This window comes from Galeopterus variegatus, unplaced genomic scaffold (assembly GCF_000696425.1).
Source record: "Galeopterus variegatus unplaced genomic scaffold, G_variegatus-3.0.2 Scaffold2217, whole genome shotgun sequence".
Lineage (NCBI taxonomy): Eukaryota > Metazoa > Chordata > Mammalia > Dermoptera > Cynocephalidae > Galeopterus > Galeopterus variegatus.
Window position 1 is genome coordinate 34469 of NW_007728328.1, and position 14358 is coordinate 48826.

Here is a 14358-nt window from a genome sequence, read left to right on the forward strand (position 1 = left end):
GGCACAGCCTCAGAAAGAGTAAACGATGGTAACAGATGCAGTGGTGTCCTAGCTCACTCACACTCTATTTCATTGCTTTATCCTCTGTTTCGTCCTTCTCACTTGTTCCTCATCTTGCTGTACCGTGAGAGAGAGAGAGAGTGTGTGTGTCTTCAGGGCTGCCGTAATTCTTTACTTAAAACAAGAGCTCTATTTCATTGCTTTATCCTCTGTTTCGTCCTTCTCACTTGTTCCTCATCTTGCTGTACTGTGAGAGAGAGAGAGAGTGTGTGTGTCTTCAGGGCTGCCGTAATTCTTTACTTAAAACAAGATGAAGTAGAGATAAATAAATCCCTAAACTGAGCTTAAGTGAGGTAAACATGATCAAGATAACCAAACCGAACTTTACGAACACAACTGAGGGCTGGTGGGTTAGTGCAGTTGGTTAGAGCGCAGTGTTGTAACACCAACATCAAGAGTTTGTATCCCCATACGAGTCAGCCACAAAAAATAAAAATAAATAAGAAATTAAAATAATGGGCTGACTGGTTAGCTCAGTTAGTGAGAATGTAATGTTGATTACACCAAGATCAAAGGTTCAGATCCCCATACCGGGCAGTGTAAAAAAAAAAAACAGAAAAAACTGAGCTTAAAGCAGTATGACTACCATCTGCTTTAAACAGAGATGAAAAAGACAGAGAATAACAAATGCTGGTGAGGATGGAGAGAAAGGGGAACCCTCCTACACTATTGGTGGGACTGTCAATTAGTGCAGACATTATGGAGAACAGTATGGAGGTTCCTCAAACAACTACGGACAGAAATGGCATATGATCCAGAATCTCACCCAAGGAATGGAAACCATCATGTTGAAGGGATACCTGCACTCATGTGTTCATTGCAGCTGTATTTACAATAGCCAAGAGTTGGAACCAACCTAAATGTCCATCAATTGACAAATGAATAAAGAAACTGTGGTATATATACACAATGAAATACTACTGTGCCATAAAAAAGAATGAAATCATGCCGTTCACAGCAACATGGATGAGCTTAGAGAAAAATTATGTTAAGTGAAATAAGCCAGGCACAGAAAGAGAAAAACTGCACATCCTCACTCATAAGTGTGAGCTAAAAAAATACTCAAATTTTTAAAAAGAAATAAAGATATAACAATCACAATAATACATTGAACTTTCAAAAAGAGTGAACAGAACTGAGTCTACTAGAGGTGGGAAAGGGGAAAGGAGAAAATTGGTAAAGGGCCACAAAAACTGATTACATTGTGTAATGTTGAAGATACTAATTATCCTGATTTGAGCATCACATATTACACAGAGGCATTGATATTCAATGCTGTACCCCACAGATATATACAATCAACTATGTTTCAATTAAAAATAAAAATAAGGAGAGACTGACTTACAGACAAATCAATGCAAAAACAATCATAAAAGGTATGACTGAGTGAAAAGGGTTCTTTAGAGCACAAAGTCAAAACCCCAAACTGCAAGTCACTGCAAAAATGATGCATAGGAAATTGATGATAACTTTTATATACAGCTTTGATACCTTTTTCAAGCATGTATTTGTTATAAAGGTTTTTTTTATCACCTGGTATCAGTTTCAGAAAAGCTTTGTTTATATATATATATATATACATACACACACACATATATATATATATATATATATACACACACACACACACACACACACACATATATATATANGTTTTTTTTTTTATCACCTGCTATCAGTTTCAGAAAAGCTTTGTTTATATATATATATATATATACATACACACACACACATATATATATATACACACACACACACACACACACACACACATATATATATATACTTTCTGATTGATTCATCACTTGCTATATGTGCCACTGAACCTAATGAGCAGTATAAAATTTATCCAAATATAAAAGCCAAGTTTTTGAAGTTATGTTTAACTGCCTTACCTAATGTCTTCATCCGTGACAATGAAAGCTTTGCAGAGGGGTTGAGATGTGTTAAGCCAAACAGCAGGGTTCTTTTCCACAGCAGGGGAGACTTGCCCTGTGATTGGTGCAGAGCTTGTATGTAAAGCACTGGCAACAGCAGATAAAAGAGTCTCATCATTGCTACCTGGACCAACTCCTGCAATTAGAAATAAGTACCAGTTAAAGAAAATTTCTTGATATGCCAAATAAGCAAATCTTACATGACCTAAAACAGCTTATATTTTTATATGCATTTGGGATAATATATTTAAAGCTGACACAAGGCAAAGCAGCAAAGGATAATACTATACATTCACTTAATAGATATTATACACTAAAGAATTCACATTAAAGAAATAGTAACAAGATAGCATTTTAATAAAACTTTAACATAACTTTAAAATACATTTTCCAAGGTACTAAACTTTTGAACAGTTGGTTACATTTCCTCAAGCAAGGTCAATTATTTTAATGATCTAAGTCCCTTGTAAAGTCATTATACTCAAGTATCCCTATTAATGTGTATCCCTAGAGTCCTGGAATAGTTTCTTCTTGTAGCTTTTAACATTAATTTCTAGCAGTATCTCAATGCTTATCTTCTTTATTTCAGGACTTCAAAGGAAAAGTCAATGTATGCATACTGTACCTGAAGTTTTAACAGCTTTTTCAAATACCTAACAAAATATCCAAATTCACAGTATTAATCATTGTACACTTTGACTAGTTGTAGAAGACTGGCACCACAGTCACATTTAAATGCATTGCTTAAAGTCCTAAACTTGTTTAACTAGATAAAGTAATAATTTCCAAGAACATAAAGGGAGGAGACAATACTCTTACAGTGAATTACGAGGATTTTTGTGCAATCCACAATAAATCAAGATTTAGAAGCTGAAGTTGTAATACTTGAAAAAGAATGCTTCGCTAGAACTTGGAGTAACCATATGATATGACAGGTAGACTAGCGACTGAGTTCTCCACCCCATATCCCACTTGCCGCTATTACTGGACCAAAGTGGATCTGTTCCCTTAAGTGCTGCTTAGCAGTAGTTTGTGGAGGGAGGGGCAGAAGGAGAGCTGTTAGTTGTTCTGGTAAGAGCATGAGAGAAAGAGCAAGAGCTGGGGCCAGATGCTGCAGTAAGCAGGAAGCCTGGGAAATTCTGTTGCTCATCTGCACTTGGTGCTAAAAGCAGCACATGGGTTAACTTATATGATGAACCTAACCTAATGCCAAAATTTTTACACAGGAAGAAAAACTGCTACACTGAAGCATCCCTGAAAGTTTTTCATGTACGTTTTTCCAGGGTTCACTAAAACACAAGAGGCACGTCATCCAGCAAGGTATATGATCCCACAAAGCAAAGACCTCGTGTCAGTCATTACTGCGTCCACAGCATCTAACACAGGGCCCAGCACACAGTAGGTACTTAATAAATATCTGCTCAACTGTACTCAGATAATACCTTGAAGACCTTTAGGTAGTTCCATGGTTTTTATAATTTGTTCTGTTACATCTGATGCACTAAGTCCTTGTAGCCTCTTCTCCCAGAAAAGCTGTAAGGCAAAATATCGCTGTTAATAGATACATTCTTGAAACAAGAAAGTAGCGCATCGATGCTGTTGAATAATGAAATTTAAGTCATTTCAGTAGTTTCTTATAATTTCCTCATTTTTTCCTTACAAAAAGCTAAATGATATTCCAAACATGAATTATTTCAACACATCATAATTCTTTCAGATGACATTACTCAAAAAATGTTTTGTTATTTTATGCAACCTATTCACTTGTTACAGTACTATAGATTGTTATATGCTATATACTATATATAGTTTTTTATAAGGAATCTTTCAAAAAATATAATTTGAAATTTTTAAAAAATTCATTTGGCATGAAATTTTAATGTTACAATTTATCAGGGAAAAGAAAAAAAATTACAGTATGTATCACCCCCTTTATCTAATATCTTTAGGAAAAGCGCTACTCCACATATGTCATTTTTTCAAGACACTGAAGTTTAGCCCTTTAGCAAACTTTAAGGGGAAAAAAGACCATTTTTTAATGAAAACTTTTCTAAAATGTCTTAGATACCCCGTTTTGTAAGTTGGATGTCACATTCATGAGTGACTTTCTCCTGTTGCACTGGGCCTGAGCCACTATAGTCACTCAGGAGCCTCAGGTCATCATTGTGGGAATCAGAGAGTACACTAAAAGGCTCTTTATGCCCTAGGGGGCTACTGAGGTATGCAATTGCTTATTCAAACACTAATGGTCCAAGACAGTTATGCTTTTTTTTTCTTTATTTTCTCTCTTAGTAGCTATTACTTCTCACTAACGGCATTCATCCATTCAACATATATTTATTGAGCTCCTACTATGTGCTGTGCTTGTCCTGTGGATGCAAAAGTCAATAAGATGGACATTGTCCTTGTCCTTAAGCTTCATCTCTTTCTAGTCTGCTTCATATTTACTGCAGCCAGAAAACAGGTAAAGGAATTCTATAGGACTCTATATATCTGTCTTTAATCTTGGATACTAGTGCCTGTCACATAGTTGGCACTGAAAAAAATATTTGTGTGAATGACTGAAAATGGAAGCAACTGGACTCAGCATGAGGATTTGAGGGACACACAAACCCATGTTGATACGCCAGCTCCAATATCCTGTAAATATACAACCTTGGACAAGTTCTATAACCTCTTAGGAAGCTTCAATTTCCTCTTCTGTAAATGTGGCAGCAATGACTATCACATAAGATTATTGTGGGGATTAATTAGGTAATATATGTAAAGCACATGTAATACAATAGGCATAAGGTTTATTGTATTTATTATAGCAAATATTGGCCACTCTGAGGGCTTTGGAGGCTTATATTCTGACTTCTGGATATAGGTAAAGTATCAGATAATTACCTTCCAAACAAATGAGAAGATAAAGTAGTAAAATTCTATTCATGGTAGAATAGTAATATGTTGGATTTATAATAATCTCAGTGCTGTAATCTGCAACAGAATGTTCTACTCTCCTCTGAAGATCTTTGGTACAGTGACATCTCTTTACATCTCCCTACAAATCTCATAATCAGTAGAATATGTGGTCAATATGAACAGGTCAACAATAAGAGAACATGAATACATTAATCATCATGGATAAAAAGTAGTTAGGTGAAAGTTATAATTGATAAACATAACAAATGTCCCAAGAAACCCTGCCTGCTTTCTATTTACTCTTCGGTGGAATAATATCATCTATGTTTCGAATATCACAGCTATAGAAAAAAACAAGAAAAACAAAATCCCGTTAAATTTATAATAAAAAAGTACTCAAGGGAATCAGTGAGTATGAGATTAGGAAGTGCTTTTATAATAAAATTATACATATATGTATATATGTTGTACATAAAATTTAATTAGCAAAAATAAATCAACACTACCAAAAAACAAAAGCATGGGAGTTATGGACAGATATGATCACTAATATTTTACATTTAAAAATTCCAATTCCAATTATTAAAAGATAATTTTTTTAGATTCTACCATTTTTAATTCTAAACTTTTAAATTTCTGTCAATAAAAAGAAAGATGATACAAAAATTTAGAACAGAAAATTTCACAAAATAAATCTTGGATTGAAACACGGGTGGATGGCTCTGGATTACAAGGAGTCCTGGTACCACCACATGTCATCTGATAGCCCTCAACTACAGCTGAAGTCAGAATCTGATATGCGCATATGCCCTTGTTATACAAGAGTACATGAAAAACCAATATTTTGCACATGTTCTTTCGATGGTAAAAGCACCATCTTCAGAGTTCAGGAGCAGAAAAAATAAAATGCTAATGCCATGAAAATGATTATATATATTTATGCATGCATATGTATGCATGTGTACAGGTATGCATGTATGTGTACAAGTCCAGGTGAAGTGCATGCGTGCGCACGTGTGTGTGTCTCCCTCTTTCCCCGCCTAGGGAAGGGACAGGGAGTGAGAAAGGTTAGAGAAGGAAAGGAGGCTAGTTTGAAAAAAGAAAACAGTTAAGTGGTCAAGGTCACTTCCTCTCCATCCTTTCCACCACTCACTCAAAGCTAATGATCCCACCTAATGTCACTGAGAACTGAAATAGTCCTCATGAGATAAATGTCTGTTTACACTTAGTATATTCCTAACGCCTTTTCTCTACATCCATCTTCTCAGATTCTTCCCTGTTTTGTTTTTGTGTCGGGGGAGGGGGTTCTTTGCATTTTAAAATACATTTTAAATGTACATACAGCAGGCATTATGCTAAGTGAAAGAAGTCAGTCTCTCCCTTACTGTGTGATTCAATTGATATGACATCCCGAAAAGGCAAAAGTACAGGGATGGTTGCTGGGGGTTGGGGTGGAGGGAGGGTCTGATGACAAAGGGTCAGCTCAAGGGACACCTTTGGTTTTCAACAAACGCAAACTTTATCCGGCTGATACAATGACCACCATCTTTTTCTTTCCAAGCCCGTTCCTAAAAGAATGATCAATACATACTATCTCCCTTCCCAGCCCCTTCTCAATTTTATCACCCCATCCCCCTTTCCATCCAAATTTCACTAAATTTATTCTAAAAGTTAGTCACCTCCTCTCCCAAAATTCCATGATCTTTGTTTATTATCTTTGGCTACTTTATAGCCTTCAGTGCTTTGGAGGGAGGTGGGGGGAGGTGTTTTCTTCTGCCTAAATTTAAAATTTCCTAATGATCTCCAGGTTTTTCCTCAGTGATTATTTTCACTTGGATTTCTTGCACTGCATTACTTCCCCAACCATTAGAACTCCAAAGACAATAATATTCAAAAGAGAAATCTCTCTTAACATGTTAGGAGTCCCCCTATACGACAGCAACCTAGCCTTTTCCACCACACTTCATAAACCACACTTCATAAACACTACTGCTGTCAGAAATCCTAATCTGCCCTCTGAAAATCTGATTTCACCTGCCAAATACAATGGTTTTCTCAACTTAATCTTGCTGCCTGGTGTAAGGCCAAATAATTATATGTAAATATAATACATATAAGGGACAGTGATTTAATATTTGAAGAAACTCCCACAATGCACTATCACTCTCAGTTATTACATCCCTCTCTAATCCCCACTAACCAGACCCTCTAAGTGCCTGTAATATCTTGTTCTCCTTGTCACCCTCCAGTATGTTAGAAAATTGGATAGCTCCCACATGCGTGTCACCTTATATTGCCAATGGCCTGGGCAATGCCCTGTCTAGTAAACCAGCTGATTGAGGGAGAAGCATAGGATGGGATTAGAAGTTACCCCAAACCACAAAAGGGCCTAAAATATCAGTGACGGGGCAGTCCATCTTTGGAGAAACCATATTCCTAGGCACTGGAGTCCATCTCTCAACTTTTTCTCCTCACCGTTCTCTTTACTTACAGAGTACATCCAGGCCATCGACAGAAGCACAGCTGTGCGAGCTTGATCTATCTTAGCATCCCAGGGGATGATGCAACAGTTACCATCTCACTAAAGCTGCTTCTTTGGTGAGATGAATGATCGAGTCTGTTTACTGAAAGTAAAGCTAACCCAGAATATAACTGTAGCATTTTCTTTTCTTATTTGCTTTTGAGTTAATGTGGATTTGGGGGAATTTGTTCAACTTGCCTCATGAAGAACATCCAAAGAAGAGGATACTGAAGAAACAGGGATCACACACAACTCCTCTCAACCACGCACGAACACATATCCCTGTCTGGATGCTCTGGGACCTGAGGCTGCTAATGCTTATTATTATCATTCTCTGTCATCCTGAGCTTGTTGATAAGTATTCTGAAGATATCTGTGCTCTTTCAGGAAAGTTGGAAGAGGATGGTTTACAGGAAAAAGTAATTAGAGGATCAATCCAAATTCAACAAATATTCTTTGAGTGCCCATTACACGCAAAGTATTTTTCTGAATTCTGGGGACGATTGTTAAAATAATTAGTAACCACTGCCCTCTAGAGGCTTACTATTTGATGGAAAACAAGCAAAATTCTAGAAGACAGATTGTGATAAATGCAATAATGAAGATACAAAATTAACTTAAGTTTTGGAGACTCTGGGAAGGCTTTTAGGAAGAATTAACTCTTGGAAAATGTGTAAGAGTCCTATAGGCATATAGAAGAGTAAAGACTATTCCAATCCTAGAAAATAGCTTAAGAAAAGGCAAGGAGGTGAGACAGAGAGTACAGACCAGTATTTCCAAATGATTTTATGTAGAACAACAACCTAGGAGGCTTATTTCAAGGCCTGGCCCCCAGATTTTCTGTTCAATAGGCCTAGAGTTAGTGAGCTTGTTTTATTTATTTATTTTTTTTTACAAGCTTCTTAGGCAATTCTGATGCAGGTCCAAGGATCTCTGTTTGAGAAAGACTGGTTTGGCTTGTGTTGAGAAAATGGTAGTGTACACAAAAAGGAGGTATGTAGTGATCACCAACATCTCTAAACTGTATTTCTAACTATGCCAGAAGATGAAAATTCCTAATTATGCCACAAGTTATTGCAGAAGACTGGAGGAAGATATTTGCCTTCCTATTATTTCACTGCAGGAGGACGTGTATTGAAGTTTATTTAAAAGTGTACCTAATTGTTTAGGTGTAAATAGAGAAAGGGCTTACCCAAAGTTCTGTTTTACCCAGTGAGATTACGTCCAGTCACATTGCCTTGGGGTGGAGAAGGAGGAAGAGGGCAACTACCACTTAGCCATCGAGCCCTTTCCAAAGGCCTGGCACTGGGCCAAGGGCTTTATGTACAAGAATTTAGTTACTCTTTCCTACAGCATTTTGGAGAAGATATTATTACTCTCATTTATGGATAAAGAAACTGAAGCTTAGAAGTACTTTGGTAATCAGGAACAACTACACAACTTGCAGGGCCCAGTACAAAATAAAAATGTGAGTCCCCTAGTCTAAAAAAGTATTTAGAATTTTGGCTGAGCAAGAGCAGAGCATTAAACTGCACAGGTTGCAGGCCCACAAAGCTGGCGATGGTAGTAAGTGTAGTGCAGTGGGGGCTGGCCGGTTAGCTAATTGGTTAGGGTGCGGTGTTGTCACACCACCATCAAGGGTTCAGATCCCCATACCAGACAGCCACCAAAAATACACCAAATTATAGTGCAGCAATAGAAAGGAGAAAGAGTAGAGAAAGGAGATCCCTATACTACACAGCAGTATTTAGGGAAATGCTGTGATATAATCTTATCCTGTGAATTTCTTAAAACAAGGAAGGCAACAGAAAATATTTCTGGCTGGATCTATGCAATACAAAGGAATCTTCCCTTAACTCCTCGTTAAAATAAGCCAACGACTTTCTTCCCTGTTGTTCCTCACTGGGAGGAACAGTTAAAAGGATCACTGTCAAGGCTCTCCACAGTTGAGGAGTATGGGTAAGGAAGGAGGGAAGGCCAGGAAGTGAGCAAACCATAATGGGGAAGAAGGATCAGAATTTTATTCTATTTAAAGTCCAGTGGAAAACGTGGATAACTTTTAATTAAGATTTCCTGAAACTGTAATTTTCTTGTTATTTTTAGTCCACTTATTTCTATGTTGTGATGATAGTAAAGCCCTTAGAAAAACCTCAAAAGGGCTCTGAGCTAGTTTCAAGAATAGAAGGTCGGAGAGAATAATCAGGGAATACAGACTACGTTTCTGTGCTGCAGTGGATAAAGAAGAAAAAAATAACCATAACCAATAGCAATGGTCTCACGTAGAATTCCTAGGTCCTGGCAATTCTGGGGTAGATGTTCAGCAGCATGCTTTGCCTATACCACTAGATGTCAGTAGAACCACCCCAGTTGTGACAAGCAAAAAATGTCTCTGAACATTGCCAAATTTCCCCTATTTGGGGATGCAGAGTGCAGTGTACAGGGAAGAGAGACATGGGAGAAACAAAATCGAGTCTGGCTGAGAACTGCTGGTCCAGAAAAAGGGGACAGGAAGACAGGAGGTGCACAATGGCGGGAGCCCAGATCTCCCAGCAGAAACAGAAAGGAGAGCCCTCCACTGGTACATGCCATCACTGCAACCGGTTCTTCTCAACTTCCAAGTGTCCCAACCCAGCTCCTCATTCCTGGGCCTTACAAGAACCACTCTGAGTGCTTGGAGCTGAGTGTCTCCTTTTTCACTGCCAGACAACTAAGGAGTAGGGGACTCAGTCACACTGGCAAGTAAGATAAAGCAGAAGTGGGAGAAGAATTTCCTGCCTTAGAAATTCAATCCATTTCCTGATAGAAACATGGTTATAAACAGTAACTATCTCTAATAATTTAGACACACTTTGGATTAAATAGTCTTTTATGGGCTGGTCTAGGATGCTAAAACCATTTACGATATTGTTTCTATTGAAAGACGTAGAGTTCCAAATAACTAAAACGTGGAATTTTCAAAAAGCATCTGCACGTGCAGATTTTAGAAGGAGCTCTCTGTTATTAACAGAATCAGGGGTCATAAGCACGTGTGAATCTGTCACTGACTGCTGAGAGAGGCATGGCTCCATTTAGAATGATTTTAGGTGTTCAACTACAGGTAACAAAATACAACAAACAGGTTGACTTTGAACATGTTAATGTCCATAAATACTTAGCATGTAGCTATCAGTAGCCCTGGCTAATTCTAACATAAAATCCAGAGGAAAAGCATCTCACCAAACCGAGCCACACAAAAACTTAAAACTTATTTTAGCCCTTATATATTGCCTTAAAACGCAACTTCCCTTTTGAAATTATTATCTTCATCAGAAAAAAAATAAGCTGGCCATACAGAAACATGCTGAATTTCAATAATGAAACTAAGTAAAGTTCATCTAAAACACCTATATATCAAAAGTCCCACTTCTTATCGTTTTTAAACACCATAAGCTGAATATTAGCACCTAAGCTGAGAAGCCTCTAATAATCAACTCCAAGGCTGACTAGAAAAGCCAGGTGCGAAGTCTAAAGGTCCTGAGCCTCTATAAATATCAACCTTTCTACCTCAGATTTCCCATCTCAGAGAGAGATAAGTATGCTGCCACCGTCCTAAGATTATGCCTACACCTGTGCTCCCAATCACATCTTCTCCTGCCTCCTGTCAATTTCCCCAACTTCTCTTCTCACATTTTCCATTTTTCCCTTCCTCTCCTCAGGCTTCTTTCCTTGAAATGACAAATACACTTGAATACGAAAAAACCAAAACGTGTCCTTCTTCACACTGCTTTTCCCTCAAACCATCTCTTTCTTCCTCCTACTCCCAGTAGAGAAATCTTTCATCTTATTTCCTAACCTTTCATTCATTCTCTTCTTTCTATCCCAGGCTCTGCCCCAACTATTATATTAACCCTAACCTCACCCCAGGTTCTAATTACCAAATCAAACTCCTGACAAGCCTCCTCACCCTACTTCACCGTCTCATTCACCTGCTGTCAGGGGACTCACAAAAGTCTGCCTTTGATGATGGTTCTCCGTATGTTTTTGTATTCCCTACTACCATTAAGCAACAAATTAAAACATCTAACAATAACTGTCAAAGAAATAAGACTATAAGAATTTTTTCCTTTTTCCTAATAAAAAATATTTAAAATGCATAAGATATGTGATATGTTTTTTAAAGTATGTGAAGATAAAAGTATTGATACTTGTAAAATAAAATAACCAAAAGTTACCTTTAAAATCTCACCATTTTAATCATTTTAATGTACAGTCTTCATCTCCATCATGAGCAGGATGCTAGATACATAGTCGGCACTCAAATGTGTGAGGGATGAATTTGTGGCAAAGTAAAGGAACTACAGGATAATGGAAAGAGCATTGGTTTGACAGCTAAATGCTTTAGTCCTGGTTCACCCACTAAACAGAAGGGCTGTCTTAGGCAAATCACTTAATCTCTTTGGAAGTATTTTCTGAGTAAACCAGAAACACTCATAAATGTCATATCTATCTCAGAAGATTATCAAACACTGATAAAATATAAGAAAGTTCTTTCAAAATACAAAGTTATAATCAAATTGCTCATAAATTTTCTGTTAAGATTTAAGAAATTCAATAAATATCTCTCTCACTTTCATAAGGCACTTACTAAATCTGATCAAAGACTACAAAATCTTGTCACATACTTGTAGACTAAAGCACAATCCAGAAAATGTGCACTTTACATTTCACTGTCTCTCGAAAAGCTAACTATGTATGACACTGGGTTAGGGTTATATAGACGAATGGTGTTTCCTGCCTATAAGGAATTCACTGTCCAGTTTATAAACTGCTCTATTTCAAATCAACCCCACATAGTATCTGAGTTATCTGAGTTATAGTCCACAAAAACAAATACCGTGGCCTGCAAACATCAAAGGTCAAATGTAACCCACCCCCTTATTTTGTTAGGGTGTCTAGGATGAAAGGGCTAGATATAAGAAAATTATTATGTAAACCAAGGGAAATCTTGGCTATGTAATCTATAATGTGATCTCTTGTTAAGGCAAAAGATTATAATTTCAAAGGTCAAATGTAACCCACCCCCTTATTTTGTTAGGGTGTCTAGGATGAAAGGGCTAGATATAAGAAAATTATTATGTAAACGAAGGGAAATCTTGGCTATGTAATCTATAATGTGATCTCTTGTTAAGGCAAAAGATTATAATTTGGGCTAAAGAGGATAGAAGAATGAAGCAAAAGGCAAAAATCAGGGTTGATGAAGGTGCAGTAACCATCTGCTGAGGTCTGCCTAAATTACACCATGCATGCTCTCTAACTTACATAGAGTGAGCATTATCATACTTGTCGAATGCCTGAAAAGGTAACAATAATCCAAAACTGACTATAGAATAAGAGTATCATTCACAGTGCCTAAATTTTTCATGTGTTACTCCCACATGGAAAGTTAGAATGATAAGTTTCTTATTGATACATAAGTTCATATAAGGACTTAGGTATGTTTTTTCACCACTTTTCCTGTATTTTTCACATGTCAGCATAACTGGAATTATTTGTTCAGTGTTTATTTTCCTTACTAGATTGAAAGTTTTATGAAAACAGGGTACATGTTTGACATTTTTAGTTATAAAGCATCTGTAATATAATTAGCAATATATGCTGTTAAATAAATGAATTAAGGATTTCAAAACCCACTCATGCAAGAATTTTGATGTGTAATAGATAAAGATCTATCATTAGCTGATTATCAAAAGAGATGCCCTTCAAAAAAGCTTTCTTGAAACTGATTTCAATAGTGTAAATTAATTCCTAATTTTTTATAGTGGGACACTAATAGATACTATTTCCTTTTTAATAACAATAAGTCAGGAAATAGATGTATGTACTACTTAAAATATGACATTATACAACCACCAGAATTAAAATCAAGTTATAAATCTTCAAAATTACCAGAAGTATGAATTTAAATGGAAAATTGGACCACAGAACAAAAATTGAAAGACCAGAAAATTTCAACAAATATTAAAAACAGTATATAAACACAGTGACAGAATTAAAACCAAACACATCTATATCAATAAATATAATGGTAAACTCACCAATAAAAGAAAAAAAGACCTTCAGATCAGATGAAAAAACAAAACTCAACTATATGTTTTATACAAGAAACATATCTAACAATAAAGAGACTCAGAAAGCTGAAAATAAAAAGAAAGAGAAAAGAAGTAGCAAGCAAATATAGACATGAGAAAAACAAAGATCCCAATATTACTAGAAGATCACTTCAAAGCAACAAGTGTCGAATAAGACATAGCATTACCCATTATAATGAAACAACTTCTATAAAATAAATGTTTTCTTATCATTTGATAGAACTGGAGTTTGAATTTCCATGAGGAAAAGCACATATATAGGCTGAGTTCCAAACATTTTAATGAAAGTCTTCCCAATACCTCATTCCACCTTTCATCTAGATATGACCAATATCAGAAAAAAGAGAATATCACAACAGATCATACAAACATCACAAATATTACTAGACAATATATAAACAACCTTATGCCACTAAATTCGAAAATTCTGAAATGCACAGATTCCCAGTAAAACAGGTTATAAAAAGAACAGGTTATAAGAAGAAACAGAAAATATGAATTTATCCATGTACCTATTAAATAAATTAAATCTGTAATTTAAAACTTTCCCACAAAAAAATTAGGCTGAAATGATTTCACAATTAATTATTTCAAATATTTAAATAAAAATACGAAATTTACAAAAAGTCTTCCAAAGAATATAAAAAAAGGGATCACTTCCCAGGTCATTTTACAAGGCTAGCAAACCCTTGATACTAAGGCTTGAGAAGAAAATTACTAGAAAAGAAAAATGCAAGTCAATCTCTCATCGACACAAATGCAAAAAATCCTAAACCAAATAACAGCAAATCTAAACAGTGATAAACAT

At 36.2% G+C, this 14358-nt stretch overlaps 1 protein-coding gene across 1 annotated transcript in view; it reads right to left on the minus strand.

The window, feature by feature from the left end:
- Window positions 1-14358, minus strand: part of MBD2 (methyl-CpG binding domain protein 2) — a gene marked incomplete at its 5' end in the record, with an annotated part of 67571 nt that overhangs the window by 9805 nt on the left and 43408 nt on the right. The window contains 2 exons of the mRNA XM_008580950.1: window positions 1956-2133; window positions 3440-3530. Of these exons, the coding sequence (XP_008579172.1) occupies window positions 1956-2133; window positions 3440-3530 (269 nt within the window). The remainder of the gene's footprint in view (window positions 1-1955; window positions 2134-3439; window positions 3531-14358) is intronic.